The sequence below is a fragment of the Panulirus ornatus genome, chromosome 53 (genome assembly GCF_036320965.1).
Source record: "Panulirus ornatus isolate Po-2019 chromosome 53, ASM3632096v1, whole genome shotgun sequence".
In the NCBI taxonomy this organism is placed as follows: domain Eukaryota; kingdom Metazoa; phylum Arthropoda; class Malacostraca; order Decapoda; family Palinuridae; genus Panulirus; species Panulirus ornatus.
In genome coordinates, this window is record NC_092276.1 from 19,530,193 (window position 1) to 19,551,037 (window position 20,845).

Sequence of the window (20,845 nt, forward strand, 5' to 3'; positions counted from 1 at the left end):
ACAGAAGGTCTCACAAATGCAGAGTGTAGGAGGAAGGCTGCTGGAAGCAGTGAGGAGTTCTTATTAAGGGTGTTAGGCAACAAGAGGAAGGTGCAAGGGTTGAAAAAGAGGGAAAATTAGAATTGCAGTAAACTTCAGGGAAGAAAAAAATTGGAAATAGGTCAATAGTATAAAAAAAAGAGAAAAATGGAAACATTGGTGATGGAGGCAAATAAAGGAAGTGGTAGCAAGCAGTGATAATGTGAGGAGAGTGAGTACATTGGCGGATTGCTGAATGTGTTTAATGATAGGGTGGGACATGCAGGGTATTTAAAGGGTTGAGGTGGGATGCAAAAAAAAAAAGAATTTAGGAAAGTGGTTTGATGAAGATGGAAGGGGCGGTGAAAGCCTTGCATTAGATGAAATGTGGCAAGGCAGCAGTAGTGGATATGATTTGAGTTGAATATCGGAAGAATTTTGATACCTGCACTGTTGATTGATTAGTCAGGATTTTCAATGTATATGTATATAATGGAGAAGTGCCTGAGGACTAGTAGAATGCATGTATAATGCCACTGTGTAAAGGCAAGAGGAACAACAGTGTGTGTTCAAACTAGAGAGGTATAAGTTTGTTGAGTGTTCCTGGTTAGCTGTATGGGAGACTGGTGACTGAAAGGGTGAAGATATGTACAGAGCATCAGATTGGGGAGAAGCAATGAAGTTTCAGAAGCGGTAGAGGATATGTGGATCAGATGTTTGCTCTACAGAATGCATGAAAAACAGAAGGATTTGTATGTGGTATCTATGGACCTGGAGAAAGCATATGATAAATAGTTGATAGAGATGCCTCACAGAAGGTCTCACAAATGCAGAGTGTAGGAGGAAGGCTGCTGGAAGCAGTGAGGAGTTCTTATTAAGGGTGTTAGGCAACAAGAGGAAGGTGCAAGGGTTGAAAAAGAGGGAAAATTAGAATTGCAGTAAACTTCAGGGAAGAAAAAAATTGGAAATAGGTCAATAGTATAAAAAAAAGAGAAAAATGGAAACATTGGTGATGGAGGCAAATAAAGGAAGTGGTAGCAAGCAGTGATAATGTGAGGAGAGTGAGTACATTGGCGGATTGCTGAATGTGTTTAATGATAGGGTGGGACATGCAGGGTATTTAAAGGGTTGAGGTGGGATGCAAAAAAAAAAAGAATTTAGGAAAGTGGTTTGATGAAGATGGAAGGGGCGGTGAAAGCCTTGCATTAGATGAAATGTGGCAAGGCAGCAGTAGTGGATATGATTTGAGTTGAATATCGGAAGAATTTTGATACCTGCACTGTTGATTGATTAGTCAGGATTTTCAATGTATATGTATATAATGGAGAAGTGCCTGAGGACTAGTAGAATGCATGTATAATGCCACTGTGTAAAGGCAAGAGGAACAACAGTGTGTGTTCAAACTAGAGAGGTATAAGTTTGTTGAGTGTTCCTGGTTAGCTGTATGGGAGACTGGTGACTGAAAGGGTGAAGATATGTACAGAGCATCAGATTGGGGAGAAGCAATGAAGTTTCAGAAGCGGTAGAGGATATGTGGATCAGATGTTTGCTCTACAGAATGCATGAAAAACAGAAGGATTTGTATGTGGTATCTATGGACCTGGAGAAAGCATATGATAAATAGTTGATAGAGATGCCTCACAGAAGGTCTCACAAATGCAGAGTGTAGGAGGAAGGCTGCTGGAAGCAGTGAGGAGTTCTTATTAAGGGTGTTAGGCATGTGTACAAGTAGGGAAAGAGAAGAGTGAGTGGTTCTAGGTGATGGCTGGTCTACACCATGGATGGGTGATGTCACCATGACTGTCTAATTTGTTTATGGATGGGTTGGTGGTGGGAAGGTAAATGCGAGAGTCTTGGAGAGAGGTGAGAGTATACAGTCTACAGGGGATGAGAGGGACTGCGAAGTGAGTCAGTTGTTCTATCTATATGTCTATCTATTTATCTATCTATCTATATCTCTTATGCCAGTTCCCTCCAAGAACTCCCATCAAGGGGGTTGCCTCAGCATTTCTCCACTTATCTGTCCTTACGTGCCTCCCTCACATAAACTATGTCATGCACTCTTCCATTTCACTCCCTCCAGTATGTTGCCCATTCTTCTCTCCCTCTTGCCTGATAATTTTCATTCATTCCCATCTATACCACTCCTACTTCCATGCCCTCCCATGAACTGCATTTGTTCAACTGCATTTTAATTCCATATAACCTGCCTATCCCTGGGGATAGGGGAGAAAGAATACTCACGCATTCCTAACATGTCGTAGAAGGTGACTAGATGGGATGGGAGCGAGGGGCTAAAAACCCTCCCCTCATTGTATTTTAACTTTCTAAAAGGGAAAACAGAAGGAGTCACGCAGGGAGTGCTCATCCTCCACGAAGGCTCAAATTGGGTGTCTAAATGTGTCTGGATGCAACCAAAATGAGAAAAAAGGAGAGATAGGTAGTATGTTTGAGGAAAGGAACCTGGATGTTTTAGCTCTGAGTGAAACAAAACTCAAGGGTAAAGATGAAGAGTGGTTTAGGAATGTCTTGGGAGTAAAGTCAGGGGTTAGTGAGAGGATGAGAGCAAGGGAAGGAGTAGTACTACTCCTGAAACAGGAGTGGAGGGAGTATGTGATAGAGTGTAAGAAAGTAAACTCTAGATTGATATGGGTAAAACTGAAAGTGAATGGAGAGAGATGGGTGATGATTGGTGCATAAGCACCTGAGCATGAGAAGAAAGATTATGAGAGGCAAGTGTTTTGGGAGACACTGAGTGAGTGTGTTAGTAGTTTTGATGCACAAGACCGGGTTATAGTGATGGGTAATTTGAATGCAAAGGTGAGTAATGTGGCAGTTGAGGGAATAATTGGTGTACATGGGGTGTTCAGTGTTGTAAATGGAAATGGTGAAGAGCTTGTAGATTTATGTGCTGAAAAAGGACTGGTGATTGGGAATACCTGGTTTAAAAAGAGAGATAAACATAAGTATACGTATGTAAGTAGGAGAGATGGCCAGAGAGCATTATTGGATTACGTGTTCATTGACAGGCACACGAAAGAAAGACTTTTAGATGTTAATGTGCTGTGAGGTGCAACTGGAGGGATGTCCGATCATTATCTTGTGGAGGCGAAGGTGAAGATTTGTAAGGGTTTTCAGAAAAGAAGAATGTTGGGGTGAAGAGAGTGGTGAGAGTAAGTGAGCTTGGGAAGGAGATTTGTGTGAGGAAGTACCAGGAGAGACTGAGTAAAGAATGAAAAAAGGTGGGAACAATAGAAGTAAGGGGAGCGGGGGAGGAATGGGATGTATTTAGGGAAGCAGCGATGGCTTGTGCAAAAGATGCTTGTGGCATGAGAAGTGTGGGAGGTGGGCAGATTAGAAAGGGTAATGAGTGGTGGGATGAAGAAGTAAGATTATTAGTGAAAGAGAAGAGAGAGGCATTTGGTCGATTTTTGCAGGGAAATAATGCAAATGACTGAGAGATGTATAAAAGAAAAAGGCAGGAGATCAAGAGAAAGGTGCAAGAGGTAAAAAAGGGCAAATGAGAGTTAGGGTGAGAGAGTATCATTAAATTTTAGGGAGAATCAAAAGATGTTTTGGAAGGAGCAAAATAAAGTGCATAAGACAAGGGAACAAAAGGGAACTTCAGTGAAGGGGGCTAATGGGGAGGTGATAACAAGTAGTGATGATGTGAGAAGGAGATGGAGTGGGTATTTTGAAGGTTTGTTGAATGTGTTTGATGATAGAGTGGCAGATATAGGGTGTTTTGGTCAAGGTGGTGTGCAAAGTGAGAGGGTTAGGGAGAATGATTTGGTAAACAGAGAAGAGGTTATAAAAGCTTTGCGGAAGATGAAAGCCGGCAAGGCAGTGGGTTTGGATAGTACTGCAGTGGAATTTATTAAAAAAGGGGGTGACTATATTGCTGACTGGATGGTAAGGTTATTCAATATATATATGACTCATGGTGAGGTGCCTGAGGATTGGCAGAATGCTTGCATCGTGCCATTGCACAAAGGCAAAGGGGATAAAAGTGAGTGCTCAAATTACAGAGGTATAAGTTTGTTGAGTATTCCTGGTAAATCATATGGGAGGGTATTGATTGAGAGGGTGAAGGCATGTACAGAGCATCAGATTAGGGAGGAGCAGTGTGGCTTCAGAAGTGGTAGAGGATGTGTGGATCAGGTGTTTGCTTTGAAGAATGTATGTGAGAAATACTTAGAAAAGCAAATGGATTTGTATGTAGCATTTATGGATCTGGAGAAGGCATATGATAGAGTTGATAGAGATGCTCTGTGGAAGGTATTAAGAATATATGGTGTAGGAGGCAAGTTGTTAGAAGCAGTGAAAAGTTTTTATCGAGGATGTAAGGCATGTGTACGTGTAGGAAGAGAGGAAAGTGATTGGTTCTCAGTGAATGTAGGTTTGGGGCAGTGGTGTGTGATGTCTCCATGGTAGTTTAATTTGTTTATGGATGGGGTTGCTAGGGAGGTGAGTGCAAGAGTTTTGAAAAGAGGGGCAAGTATGCAGTCTGTTGTGGATGAGAGAGCTTGGGAAGTGAGTCACTTGTTGTTCGCTGATGATACAGCGCTGGTGGCTGATTCGTCTGAGAAACTGAAGAAGATGGTGACTGAGTTTGATAAAGTATGTGAAAGAAGAAAGTTGAGAGTACATGTGAATAAGAGCAAGGTTATTAGGTACTGTAGGGTTGTGGGACAAGTCAATTGGGAGGTAAGTCTGAAGGGAGAAAAACTGGAGGGAGAAGTGCTTTAGATATCTGGGAGTGGATTTGGCAGTGGATGGAACCATGGAAGCGGAAGTGAATCATAGGGTGGGAGAGGGGGCGAAAGTTCTACGAGCGTTGAAGAATGTGTGGAAGTCAAGAACATTATCTCGGAAAGCAAAAATGGTTTTGTTTGAAGGAATAGTGGTTCCAACAATGTTACATGGTTGCAAGGTGTGGGCTATAGATAGAGTTGTGCGGAGGAGGGTGGATGTGCTGGAAATGAGATGTTTGAGGAAAATATGTGGTGTGCGGTGGTTTTATCGAATAAGTAATAATAGGGTAAGAGAGATGTGTGGTAATAAAAAGAGTGTGGTTGAGAGAGCAGAAGAGGGTGTTTTGAAATGGTTTGGTCACATGGAGAGAATGAGTGAGGAAAGATTGACCAAGGGGATATATGTGTCAGAGGTGGAGGGAACGAGGAGAAGTGGGAGACCAGATTGGATGTGGAAAGATGGAGTGAAAAAGATTTTGAGTGATCGGGGACTGAACATGCAGGATGGTGAAAGGCGTTCTAGGAATAAAGTGAATTGGAATGATGTGGTATACTGGGGTCGACGTGCTGTCAATGGATTGAACCACGGCATGTGAAGCATCAGGGGTAATCCATGGAAAGTTTTGTGGGGCCTGGATGTGGAAAGGGAGCTGTGGTTTTGGTGCATTATACATGACAGCTAGAGACTGAGTGTGAATGAAAGTGGCCTTTGTTGTCTTTTCTAAGCGCTACCTTGCACACAGGAGGGGGAAAGGGATTGTTATTTCATGTGTGGCGGGGTGGCGATGGGAATGAATAAAGGCAGACAGTATGAATCATGTACATGTGTATATATGTATATGTATGTGTGTGTATATATATGTATACGTTGAGATGTTATATTATTTTTTTTTTTATTATACTTTGTCGCTGTCTCCCGCGTTTGCGAGGTAGCGCAAGGAAACAGACGAAAGAAATGGCCCAACCCCCCCATACACATGTATATACATACGTCCACACACGCAAATATACATACCTACACAGCTTTCCATGGTTTACCCCAGACGCTTCACATGCCTTGATTCAATCCACTGACAGCACGTCAACCCCGGTATACCACATCGCTCCAATTCACTCTATTCCTTGCCCTCCTTTCACCCTCCTGCATGTTCAGGCCCCGATCACACAAAATCTTTTTCACTCCATCTTTCCACCTCCAATTTGGTCTCCCTCTTCTCCTCGTTCCCTCCACCTCCGACACATATATCCTCTTGGTCAATCTTTCCTCACTCATTCTCTCCATGTGCCCAAACCACTTCAAAACACCCTCTTCTGCTCTCTCAACCACGCTCTTTTTATTTCCACACATCTCTCTTACCCTTACGTTACTCACTCGATCAAACCACCTCACACCACACATTGTCCTCAAACATCTCATTTCCAGCACATCCATCCTCCTGCGCACAACTCTATCCATAGCCCACGCCTCGCAACCATACAACATTGTTGGAACCACTATTCCTTCAAACATACCCATTTTTGCTTTCCGAGATAATGTTCTCGACTTCCACACATTCTTCAAGGCTCCCAGAATTTTCGACCCCTACCCCACCCTATGATCCACTTCCGCTTCCATGGTTCCATCCGCTGCCAGATCCACTCCCAGATATCTAAAACACTTCACTTCCTCCAGTTTTACTCCATTCAAACTCACCTCCCAATTGACTTGACCCTCAACCCTACTGTACCTAATAACCTTGCTCTTATTCACATTTACTCTTAACTTTCTTCTTCCACACACTTTACCAAACTCAGTCACCAGCTTCTGCAGTTTCTCACATGAATCAGCCACCAGCGCTGTATCATCAGCGAACAACAACTGACTCACTTCCCAAGCTCTCTCATCCCCAACAGACTTCATACTTGCCCCTCTTTCCAAAACTCTTGCATTTACCTCCCTAACAACCCCATCCATAAACATATTAAACAACCATGGAGACATCACACACCCCTGCCGCAAACCTACATTCACTGAGAACCAATCACTTTCCTCTCTTCCTAAACGTACACATGCCTTACATCCTCGATAAAAACTTTTCACTGCTTCTAACAACTTTCCTCCCACACCATATATTCTTAATACCTTCCACAGAGCATCTCTATCAACTCTATCATATGCCTTCTCCAGATCCATAAATGCTACATACAAATCCATTTGCTTTTCTAAGTATTTCTCACATACATACGTTGAGATGTATAGGTATGTATATTTGCGTGTGTGGATGTGTCTGTTTATACATGTGTATATGGGTGGGTTGGCCATTCTTTCAACTGTTTCCTTGCGCTACCTCCCTAACACAGGAGGCAGCGACAAAGGTAAATAAATACGAATAAAAATTTACTTATTTATTTTGCTTTGTCACTGTCTCCAGTGTTAGCGAGGTAGCGCAAGGAAACAGACGAAAGAATGGCCCAACCCATCCACATACATATGTATATACATACACGTCCACACACGCAAATACACATACCTACATACATACATACATCTTAACGTGTACACACACAGACATATACATATATACACGTGCATAATTCATACTGTCTGCCTTTATTCATTCCCATCACCACCCCGCCACACATGAAATAACAATCCCTTCCCCCCCGCATGTGCGCGAGGTAGCGCTAGGAAAAGATAACAAAAGCCACTTTCATTCACACTCAGGCTCCAGCTGTCATGTATAATGCACCAAAACCACAGCTCCCTTTCCACATCCACGCCCCACAGAACTTTCCATGGTTTACCCCAGACGTTTCACATGCCCTGATTCAATCCACTGACAGAATATCAACCCCGGTATACCACATCGTTCCAATTCACTCTATTCCTTGCACGCCTTTCACCCTCCTGTATGTTCAGGCCCCGATCACTTAAAATCTTTTTCACTCCATCTTTCCACCTCCAATTTGGTCTCCCATTTCTCCTCATTCCCTCCACCTCTGACACACATACTCTTGGTCAATCTTCCTTATTCATTCTCATCATGTGACCTAACCATTTCAAAACACCCTCTTCTGCTCTCTCAACCACACTCTTTTTATTTCCACACCTCTCTCTTACCCTTACAGTACTTACTCGATCAAACCACCTCACACCACACATTGTCCTCAAACATCTCATTTCCAGCACATCCACCCTCCTCTGCACAACTCTATCTATAGCCCACGCCTCGCAACCATATGACATTGTTGGAACCACTATTCCTTCAAACATACCCATTTTGCTTTCCAAGATAATGTTCTCGACTTCCACACATTCTTCAATGCTCCCAGAACTTTCGCCCCCTCTCCCACCCTATGATTCACTTCTACTTCAATGGTTCCATCCGCTGCCAAATACACTCCCAGATATCTAAAACACTTCACTTCCTCTAGTTTTTCTCCATTCAAACTTACCTCCCAATTGACTTGGCCTTCAACCCTACAGTACCTAATAACCTTGCTCTTATTCACATTACTCTCAGCTTTCTTCTTTCACACACTTTACCAAACTCAGTCACCAGCTACTGCAGTTTCTCAGACGAATCAGCCACCAGCACTGTATCATCAACAACAACTCACTTCCCAAGCTCTCTCATTCACAACAGACTTCATACTTGCCCCTCTTTCCAAACCTCTTGCATTCACCTCCCTAAAAATCCCATCCATAAACAAATTAAACAACCATGGAGACATCACACACCACTGCCCTAAACCTACATTCACTGAGAACCAATCACTTTCCTCTCTTCCTACATGTACACATGCCTTACATCCTCGATAAAAACTTTTCACTGCTTCTAACAACTTGCCTCCCACACCATATATTCTTAAAACCTTCCACAGAGCATCTCTATCAACTCTATCATATGCCTTCTCCAGATCCATAAATGCTGCATACAAATCCATTTTCTTTTCTAAGTATTTCTCACATACATTCTTCAAAGCAAACACCTGATCCACACATCCTCTACACTTCTGAAACCACACTGCTCTTCCCCAATCTGAGGCTCTGTACATGCCTTCACCCTCTCAATCAATACCCTCCCATATAATTTACCAGGAATACTCAACAAACCTATACCTCCGTAATTTGAGCACTCACTTTTATCCCCTTTACCTTTGTATAATGGCACTAGCAAGCATTCTGCCAATCCTCAGGCACCTCACCATGAGTCATACATACAATAAATAACCTTATCAACCAGTCAACAATAAAATCACCCCCTTATTTTAATAAATTCCACTGCAATACCATGCAAACCTGCTGCCTTGCCGGCTTTCATCTCCCGCAAAGCTTTTACTACCTCTTCTCTGTTTACCAAATCATTCTCCCTGACCCTCTCACTTTGCACACCACCTTGACTAAAACACCCTATATCTGCCACTCTATCATCAAACACATTCAACAAACCTTCAAAATACTCATTCCATCTCCTCACATCACCACTACTTGTTATCACCTCCCCATTTACCCCCTTCACTGAAGTTCCCATTTGTTCCCTTGTCTTACGCACTTTATTTACCTCCTTCCAAAACATCTTTTTATTCTCCCTAAAATTTAATGATACCCTCTCATCCCAACTCTCATTTACCCTCTTTTTCACCTCTTGCACCTTTCTCTTAACCTCCTGCCTCATTCTTTTATATATCTCCCACCCATTTGCATTTATCTCCCTGCAAAAATCGTCCAAATGCCTCTCTCTTCTCTTTCACTAATAATCTTACTTCTTCATCCCACCTCTCACTACCCTTTCTAATCTGTCTACCTCCCACGCTTCTCATGCCACAAGCATCTTTTGTGCAAGCCATCACTGCTTCCCTAAACACATCCCATTCCTCACCCAATCCCCTTACATCCTTTGTTCTCACCTTTTTCCATTCTGTACTCAGTCTCTCCTGGTACTTACTCACACAAGTCTCCTTCCCAAGCTCAATTACTCTCACCACTCTTTTCACCCCAACATTCTCTCTTCTTTTCTGAAAACCTTTTCAAATCTTCACCTTCGCCTCCACAAGATAATGATCAGACATCCCTTCAGTTGCACCTCTCAGCACATCAACATCCAAAAGTCTCTCTTTCATGCACCTATCAATTAACACGTAAGCCAATAATGCTCTCTGGCCATCTCTCCTACTTACACACATATACTTATGTATATCTCGCTTTTTAAACCAGGTATTCCCAATCACCAGTCCTTTTTCAGCGCATGAATCTACAAGCTCTTCACCATTTCCATTTACAACACTGAACACCCCATGTACACCAATTATTCCCTCAACTGCCACATTACTCACCTTTGCATTCAAATCACCCATCACTATAACTCGGTCTCATGCATCAAAACTACTAACACACTCACTCAGCTGCTCACAAAACACTTGCCTCTCATGATCTTTCTTCTCATGCCGCGGTGCATATGCACCAATAATCACCCATCTCTCTCCATCAACTTTCAGTTTTACCCATATCAATCTAGAGTTTACTTTCTTACACTCTATCACATACTCCCACCACTCCTGTTCCAGGAGTAGTGCTACTCCTTCCCTTGCTCTTGTCTTCTCACTAACCCCTGGCTTTACTCCAAAACATTCCCAAACCACTCTTCCTCTTTACCCTAGAGCTTTATTTCACTCAGAGCCAAAATTTCCAGGTTCCTCTCCTCAAACATACTACCTATCTCTCCTTTTTTCTCATCTTGGTTACATCCACACACATTTAGATACCCCAATCTGAGCCTTCGAGGAGGATGGGCACTCCCCACGTGACTCTTTCGGGTTCTCCTTCCCCTTTTAGAATAAATGAATAAAATAAAATAAATAATAAATAAAAAATAAATATATATATATATATATATATATATATATATATATATATATATATATATATTTTTTTTTTTTTTTTTTCATACGATTCGCCATTTCCCGCACTTGCGAGGTAGCGCTAAGAACAGAGGACTGGGCCTTAGAGGGAAAATCCTCACCTGGCCCCCTTCTCTGTTCCTTCTTTTGGAAAATTAAAAAAAAAAACGAGAGGGGAGGATTTCCAGCCACCCGCTCCCTCCCCATTTAGTCGCCTTCTACGACACGCAGGGAATACGTGGGAAGTATTCTTTCTCCCCTATCCCCAGGGATATATATATATATATATATTTTTTTTTGACGCTGTCTCCCGCGTTTGCGAGGTAGTGCAAGGAAACAGACGAAAGAAATGGCCCAACCCACCCCCATACACATGTATATACATACGTCCACACACGCAAATATACATACCTACACAGCTTTCCATGGTTTACCCCAGACGCTTCACATGCCCCGATTCAATCCACTGACAGCACGTCAACCCCGGTATACCACATCGCTCCAATTCACTCTATTCCTTGCCCTCCTTTCACCCTCCTGCATGTTCAGGCCCCGATCACACAAAATCTTTTTCACTCCATCTTTCCACCTCCAATTTGGTCTCCCTCTTCTCCTCGTTCCCTCCACCTCCGACACATATATCCTCTTGGTCAATCTTTCCTCACTCATTCTCTCCATGTGACCAAACCATTTCAATACACCCTCTTTGCTCTCTCAACCACACTCCATTTATCTCCACACATCTCTCTTACCCTTACGTTACTCACTCGATCAAACCATCCTACACCACACATTGTCCTCAAACATCTCATTTCCAACACATCCTCCCTCCTCCACACACTATCTATAGACCACGCCTCGCAACCATATAACATTGTTGGAACCACTATTCCTTCAAACATACTCATTTTCGTACTACGAGATAACGTTCTCACCTTCCACACATTCTTCAACGCTCCCAGAATCTTCATCTCCTCTCCTACCTTGTGACTCACTTCCGCTTCCATGGTTCCATCCGCTGTAAAATCCACTCCCAGATATCTAAAACACTTCATTTCCTCCAGTTTTTCTCCATTCAAACTTACCTTGCAATTGACTTCTCCCTCAACCCTACTGAACCAAATTATCTTGCTCTTATTCACATTTACTCTCAGCTTTCTTGTTTCACACACTTTACCAAACTCAGTCACCAACTTCTGCAGTTTCTCACCCGAATCAGCCACCAGCACTGTATCATCAGCAAACAAGAACTGACTCATTTCCCAAGCACTCTCATCCACAACAGACTGCATACTTGTCCCCTCTCTCCAAAACTCTTGCTTTCACCTCCCTAACAGCCCCATCCATAAACAAATTAAACAACCATGGAGACATCACGCACCCCTGCCACAACCAATCACTTTCCTCTCTTCCTACTCGTACACATGCCATAATCCTTGATAAAAACTTTTCACTGCTTCTAACAACTTACATCCCACACCATGTACTCTTAATATCTCTCACAAAGCATCTCTATCAACTCTATCATATGCCTTCTCCAGATCTATAAATGCTACATACAAATCCATCTGTTTTCTAAGAATTTCTCACATACATTCTTCAAAGCAAACACCTGATCCACAGATCCTCTACCACTTCTGAAACCACACTGCTCTTCCCCAATCTGATGCTCTGTACATGCCTTTACCCTCTCCATCAATACCCTTACATAAAATATCCCAGGAGTACTCAATAAACTTTTATTTATTTATTTTGCTTTGTCGCTGTCTCCCGTGTTAGCGAGGTAGCGCAAGGAAACAGACAAAAGAACGGCCCACCCCACCCACATACACATGTATATACATACACGTCCACACACGCAAATATACATACCTACACATCACAACGTATACATATATATACACACACACAGACATATACATATATACACATATAGAGACTTTTGGATGTTAATGTGCTGAGAGGTGCAACTGGAGGGATGTCTGATCATTATCTTGTGGAGGCGAAGGTGAAGATTTGTATGGGTTTTCAGAAAAGAAGAGTGAATGTTGGGGTGAAGAGGGTGGTGAGAGTAAGTGAGCTTGGGAAGGAGACTTGTGTGAGGGAGTACCAGGAGAGACTGAGTACAGAACGGAAAAAGGTGAGAACAATGGAAGTAAGGGGAGTGGGGGAGGAATGGGATGTATTTAGGGAATCAGTGATGGATTGCGCAAAAGATGCTTGTGGCATGAGAAGAGTGGGAGATGGGTTGATTAGAAAGGGTAGTGAGTGGTGGGATGAAGAAGTAAGAGTATTAGTGAAAGAGAAGAGAGAGGCATTTGGACGATTTTTGCAGGGAAAAAATGAAATTGAGTGGGAGATGTATATAAGAAAGAGACAGGAGGTCAAGAGAAAGGTGCAAGAGGTGAAAAAAAGGGCAAATGAGAGTTGGGGTGAGAGAGTATCATTAAATTTTAGGGAGAATAAAAAGATGTTCTGGAAGGAGGTAAATAAAGTGCGTAAGACAAGGGAGCAAATGGGAACTTCAGTGAAGGGCGCAAATGGGGAGGTGATAACAAGTAGTGGTGATGTGAGAAGGAGATGGAGTGAGTATTTTGAAGGTTTGTTGAATGTGTTTTATGATAGAGTGGCAGATATAGGGTGTTTTGGTCGAGGTGGTGTGCAAAGTGAGAGGGTTAGGGAAAATGATTTGTTAACAGAGAAGAGGTAGTAAAAGCTTTGCGGAAGATGAAAGCCGGCAAGGCAGCGGGTTTGGATGGTATTGCAGTGGAATTTATTAAAAAAGGGGGTGACTGTATTGTTGACTGGTTGGTAAGGTTATTTAATGTATGTATGACTCATGGTGAGGTGCCTGAGGATTGGCAGAGTGCGTGCATAGTGCCATTGTACAAAGGCAAAGGGGATAAGAGTGAGTGCTCAAATTACAGAGGTATAAGTTTGTTGAGTATTCATGGTAAATTATATGGGAGGGTATTGATTGAGAGGGTGAAGGCATGTACAGAGCATCAGATTGGGGAAGAGCAGTGTGGTTTCAGAAGTGGTAGAGGATGTGTGGATCAGGTGTTTGCTTTGAAGAATGTATGTGAGAAATACTTAGAAAAGCAAATGGATTTGTATGTAGCATTTATGGATCTGGAGAAGGCATATGATAGAGTTGATAGAGATGCTCTGTGGAAGGTATTAAGAATATATGGTGTGGGAGGCAAGTTGTTAGAAGCAGTGAAAAGTTTTTATCGAGGATGTAAGGCATGTGTACGTGTAGGATGAGAGGAAAGTGATTGGTTCTCAGTGAATGTAGGTTTGCGGCAGGGGTGTGTGATGTCTCCATGGTTGTTTAATTTGTTTATGGATGGGGTTGTTAGGGAGGTGAATGCAAGAGTTTTGGAAAGAGGAGCAAGTATGAAGTCTGTTGGGGATGAGAGAGCTTGGGAAGTGAGTCAGTTGTTGTTCGCTGATGATACAGCGCTGGTGGTTGATTCATGTAAGAAACTGCAGAAGCTGGTGACTGAGTTTGGTAAAGTGTGTGAAAGAAGAAAGTTAAGAGTAAATGTGAATAAGAGCAAGGTTATTAGGTACAGTAGGGTTGAGGGTCAAGTCAATTGGGAGGTGAGTTTGAATGGAGAAAAACTGGAGGAAGTGAAGTGTTTTAGATATCTGGGAGTGGATCTGGCAGCGGATGGAACCATGGAAGCGGAAGTGGATCATAGGGTGGGGGAGGGGGCGAAAATTCTGGGAGCCTTGAAGAATGTGTGGAAGTCAAGAACATTGTCTCGGAAAGCAAAAATGGGTATGTTTGAAGGAATAGTGGTTCCAACAATGTTGTATGGTTGCGAGGCGTGGGCTATGGATAGAGTGGTGCGCAGGAGGATGGATGTGCTGGAAATGAGATGTTTGAGGACAATGTGTGGTGTGAGGTGGTTTGATCGAGTAAGTAACGTAAGGGTAAGAGAGATGTGTGGAAATAAAAAGAGCGTGGTTGAGAGAGCAGAAGAGGGTGTTTTGAAATGGTTTGGGCACATGGAGAGAATGAGTGAGGAAAGATTGACCAAGAGGATATATGTGTCGGAGGTGGAGGGAACGAGGAGAAGAGGGAGACCAAATTGGAGGTGGAAAGATGGAGTGAAAAAGATTTTGTGTGATCGGGGCCTGAACATGCAGGAGGGTGAAAGGAGGGCAAGGAATAGAGTGAATTGGAGCGATGTGGTATACCGGGGTTGACGTGCTGTCAGTGGATTGAATCAGGGCATGTGAAGTGTCTGGGGTAAACCATGGAAAGCTGTGTAGGTAGGTATATTTGCGTGTGTGGACGTATGTATATACATGTGTATGGGGGTGGGTTGGGCCGTTTCTTTCGTCTGTTTCCTTGCGCTACCTCGCAAACGCGGAAGACAGCGGAAAAAAAAAAAAAACATAATTCATACTTGCTGCCTTCATTCACTCCCATCACCACCCCGCCACACATGTGAAGCGTCTGGGGTAAACCATGGAAAGCTGTGTAGGTAGGTATATTTGCGTGTGTGGACGTATGTATATACATGTGTATGGGGGTGGGTTGGGCCATTTCTTTCGTCTGTTTCCTTGCGCTACCTCGCAAACGCGGAAGACAGCGGAAAAAAAAAAAAAAAAACAATTCATACTTGCTGCCTTCATTCACTCCCATCACCACCCCGCCACACATGAAATAAACCCCCCCCCTGCCTCTCATGTGTGCGAGGTAGCGCCAGGAAAAGACAACAAAGGCCACATTTGTTCACACTCAGTCTCTAGCTGTCATGTAATAATGCACCGAAACCACAGCTCCCTTTCCACATCCAGGCCCCATAGAACTTTCCATGGTTTACCCCAGACACTTCACATGCCCTGGTTCAATCCATTGACAGCACGTCGACCCCAGTATACCACATCGTTCCAATTCACTCTATTCCTTGCAGACCTTTCACCCTCCTGCATGTTCAGGCCCCAACCACTCAAAATCTTTTTCACTCCATCTTTCCACCTCCAATTTGGTCTCCCACTTCTCCTTCTTCCCTCCACCTCTGACACATTTATCCTCTTGGTCAATCTTTCCTCACTCATTCTCTCCATGTGACCAAACCACTTCAAAATACCCTCTTCTGCTCTCTCAACCACACTCTTTTTATTACCACACATCTCTCTTACCCTTACATTACTTACTCGATCAAACCACCTCACACCACATATTGTCCTCAAACATCTCATTTCCAGTACATCCACCCTCCTCCGCACAACTCTATCTATAGCCCATGCCTTGCAACCATATAACATTGTTGGAACCACTATTCCTTTAAACATACTCATTTTTGCTTTCTGAGATAATGTTCTCGACTTACACACATTCTTCAAAGCTCTGAGAACTTTCACCCCCTCCCCCACCCTATGATTCACTTCCGCTTCCATGGTTCCATCCGCTGCCAAATCCACTCCCAGATATCTAAAACACTTCACTTCCTCCAGTTTTTCTCCATTCAAACTTACCTCCCAAAAGACTTGTCCCTCAACCCTACTGTACCTAATAACCTTGCTCTTATTCACATTTACTCTCAGCTTTCTTCTTTCACACACTTTACCAAACGCAGTCACCAGCTTCTGCAGTTTCTCACATGAATCAGCCACCAGCGCTGTACCATCAGCAAACAACTGACTCACTGCTCAATAAACTTCTTTCTTTTCTTTTCTTTCGTACTATTCGCCATTTCCCACGTCAGCGAGGTAGCGTTAAGAACAGAGGAATGGGCCTTTGAGGGAACATCCTCACCTGGCCCCCTTCTCTGTTCCTTCTTTTGGAAAATTGAAAAAAAACGAGAGGGGAGGATTTCCAGCCACCCGCTCCCTCCCCTTTTAGTCGCCTTCTACGACACGCAGGGAATACGTGGGAAGTATTCTTTCTCCCCTATCCCCAGGGATCAATAAACTTATACCTATGTAATTTGAACACTCGCCTTTGTCCCCTTTACCTTTATACAATGGCACTATGCATGCATTCTGCCAAACCTCAGGCACTTCATCATGAACCATACATATATTGAATATCCTCACCAACCAGTCAACAACACAGTCACCCCCTTTTTTTAATAAATCCCACTGTAATACCATCCAAACCTCCCGGCTTTCATTTTCCGCAAAGCTTTCACTACCTCTTCTCTGTTTACCAAACCATCCCCTCTGACCCTCTCACCTTGCACACCATCTTGACCAAAACACCCTATATCTGCCACTCTATCATCAAACACATTCAACAAACCTTCAAAATACTCACTCCATCTTCTCCCTTCACCAGTACTTGTTATTACCTCCCCATTAGCCCCCTTCACTGATGTTCCCATTTGTTCTCTTATCTTATGCACTTTATTTACCTCCTTCGAAAACATCTTTTTATTCTCCCTAAAATTTAATGATACTCTCTCACCCCAACTTTCATATGCCCTCTTTTTCACCTCTTGCACCTTTCTCTTGACCTCCTGCCTCTTCCTTCTATACAACTCCCACTCATTTGCACTACTTCCCTGCAAAAATCGTCCAAATGCCTCTCTCTTCTCTATCACTGACAATCTTTCTTCTTCATCCCACCACTCACTACCCACCTCCCATCTTTCTCATCCCACAAACATCTTCTGCACAAGCCATCACTGCTTCCCTAAATACATCCCATTCATCCCCCACTCCCCTTACATCATTTGCTCTCACCTTTCTCCATTCTGCACTCAATCTCTCCTGGTACTTCCTCACACAAGTCTCCTTTCCAAGCTCACTTACTCTCACCAAACTCTTTGCCCCAACATTCTCTCATTTTCTGAAAACCTCTACAAATCTTCACCTTCGCCTCCACAAGATAATGATCAAACATCCCTCCAGTTGCACCTCTCAGCACATTAACATCCAAACATCTCTCTCTCATTCGCCTGTCAATTAACACATAATCCAATAATGCTCTCAGGCCATCTCTCCTACTAACATGTATGTATATCTTATGCATATCTCTTTTTAAACCAGGTATTCCCAATCACCAGTCCTTTTTCAGCACACCAATCTACAAGCTCTTCATCATTTCCATTTACAACACTGACCATATAAATATATGAATATGTGTGTGTGTGTGTGTGTGTGTGTGTGTGTGTGTGTGTGTGTGACCAGATGTCTTTCTTCATCTGTTCCTGGGAATATCTCACTAACATGGGAGATGGCAATTATGTATGAACATTTTTTTTAAATGTAATAATATGTTCCAAGCTATGAAAGACCACTATAAGAGGTTTTCTAGGAATGTAACCAACTTGTAAAGTGGGGACAGCATAACTAAAATCTGACATTTAAAGGCCTCCATTATGCAGGCTATTAAATTTCAGCTTCTGGTTATGGTTACTGTACTGCATACCTTTTCAAGACTAGTGCAATCCTCATTAAATAATTTGAAAACTCATATTAAGTGAATGCAGAGTACTGTGATGGTGTTAATGCAACATGTATTTTCTATCTCTCTACATCTCAGCCTAAGTCTGTTGGAGATTCTGCATGATGTAACATTGTCTGCCTGTAAGAAATGGCATTTACATAAGAGACACAGTTTATCAACAATTGATACACACATAAAAAATCAGTCAATGACGAAACTGAAAAATTATTGTAGTTTACTCACATCAAAATATCACTACAACTTTGCCAATCTTAACATTTACTTTGCCAAGTTTATATGTTGCTCCATGATTCATTCAGTAATACAAGAGAAACTACTAACCTTAAATCATTTTTCAGCTCAACCACAACATCCTTCCCAATTAGAGACTTGAAAAAGGAGTAGAAAAGCTGGAAGAAAATATTCCAATTAACTTTTGAAAATTATAAACTATGAAAGAAGCCAACATTTTTCAACAATATATTATCACAGACTGAAACCTAGACTAGCCTTCTATAGTTATCCTCCACATTTTCTATGATTTAGCGTGTTAACAGTGTATTAGCAGCACATCACATCACACTTAAATGATGTCTATGTCTTACAAGTACACTATTAACATTTGACAGCTACTTGATATCTAGAAACAAAGTCTATACATGTCACACACAGCCTGCTTTTCTTTTTCAGTTACTCTACATGCTACCTAAGAATTGAACATTCAAAACAAATGTCTTCCAAGGTCAGCAGGATATCACTGGTTTCATAATGCTGTTACTCTGGGTCTGACTCCCTACTGGAGCATTATGTTCAATTATTTATTTGCTTTGTCGCTGTCTCCGGCTTTTGCGAGGTAGTGCAAGGAAACAGACGAAAGAAATGGCCCAACCCACCCCCATACACATGTATATACACACACGTCCACACACGCAAATATACATACCTATACATCTCAATGTACACATATATATACACACAGACACATACATATATACCCATGCACACAATTCACACTGTCTGCCTTTATTCATTCCCATCGCCACCTCGCCACACATGGAATACCATCCCCCTCCCCCCTCATGTGTGCGAGGTAGCGCTAGGAAAAGACAACAAAGGCCCCATTCGTTCACACTCAGTCTCTACCTATCATGCAATAATGCCCGAAACCACAGCTCCCTTTCCACATCCAGGCCCCACACAACTTTCCATGGTTTACCCCAGACGCTTCACATGCCCTGATTCAATCCATTAACAGCACGTCAACCCCGGTATACCACATCGATCCAATTCCCTCTATTCCTTGCCCGCCTTTCACCCTCCTGCATGTTCAGGCCCCGATCACTCAAAATCGTTTTAACTCCATCTTTCCACCTCCAATTTGGTCTCCCACTTCTCCTCGTTCCCCCCACCTCCAACACATATATCCTCTTGGTCAATCTTTCCTCACTCATTCTCTCCATGTACCCAAACCATTTCAAAACACCCTCTTCTGCTCTCTCAACCATGCTCTTTTTATTTCCACACATCTCTCTTACCCTTACATTACTTACTTGATCAAACCACCTCACACCACACATTGTCCTCAAACATCTCATTTCCAACACATCCACCCTCCTGCGCACAACTCTATCCGTAGCCCACGCCTCGCAACCATACAACATTGTTGGAACCTCTATTCCTTCAAACATACCCTTTTTGCTTTCCGAGATAATGTTCTCGACTTCCACACATTCTTCAAGGCTCCCAGGATTTTCGCCCCCTCCCCCACCCTATCATTCACTTCCGCTTCCATGGTTCCATCCGCTGCCAGATCCACTCCCAGATATCTAAAACACTTTACTTCCTCCAGTTTTACTCCATTCAAACTTACCTCCCAATTGACTTGACCCTCAACCCTACAGTACCTAATAACCTTGCTCTTATTCACATTTACTCTTAACTTTCTTCTTTCACACACTTTACCAAACTCAGTCACCAGCTTCTGCAGTTTCTTACATGAATCAGCCACCAGCGCTGTATCATCAGTGAACAACAACTGACTCACTTCCCAAGCTCTCTCATCCACAACAGACTTCATACTTGCCCTTCTTTCCAAAACTCTTGCATTCACCTCCCTAACAACCCCATCCATAAACAAATTAAACAACCATGGAGACATCACACACCACTGCCCCAAACCTATATTCACTGAGAACCAGTCACTTTCCTCTCTTCCTACACATACACATGCCTTACATCCTTGATAAAAACTTTTCACTGCTTCTAACAACTTGCCTCTCACACCATATATTCTTAATACCTTCCACAGAGCATCTCTATCAACTCTATCATATGCCTTCTCCAGATCCATAAATGCTACATACAAATCCATTTGCTTTTCTAAGTATTTCTCACATACATTCTTTAAAGCAAACACCTGATCCACACATCCTCTACCACTTCTGAAACCACACTGCTCTTCCCCAATCTGATGCTCTGTACATGCCTTCACCCTCATAATCAATACCCTCCCATATAATTTACCAGGAATACTCAACAAACTTATCCCTCTGTAATTTGAGCACTCACTCTTATCCCCTTTGCCTTTGTACAATGGCACTATGCACGTATTCCGCCAATCCTCAGGCACCTCACCATGAGTCATACATACATTAAATAACCTTACCAACCAGTCAACAATACAGTCACCCCCTTTTTTAATAGATTCCACTGCAATACCATCCAAACCTGCTGCCTTGCTGGCTTTCATCTTCTGCAAAGCTTTTACTACCTCTTCTCTGTT

The 20,845-nt window shown here is 42.7% G+C and overlaps 1 protein-coding gene across 1 annotated transcript in view; it reads right to left on the reverse strand.

Moving 5' to 3' along the window:
• Positions 1-20,845, reverse strand: part of LOC139765297 (U6 snRNA-associated Sm-like protein LSm2) — a 67,596-nt gene that overhangs the window by 15,936 nt on the left and 30,815 nt on the right. Inside the window, exon 3 of the mRNA XM_071692682.1 lies at positions 18,406-18,473. Within this exon, the coding sequence (XP_071548783.1) occupies positions 18,406-18,473 (68 nt within the window). The remainder of the gene's footprint in view (positions 1-18,405; positions 18,474-20,845) is intronic.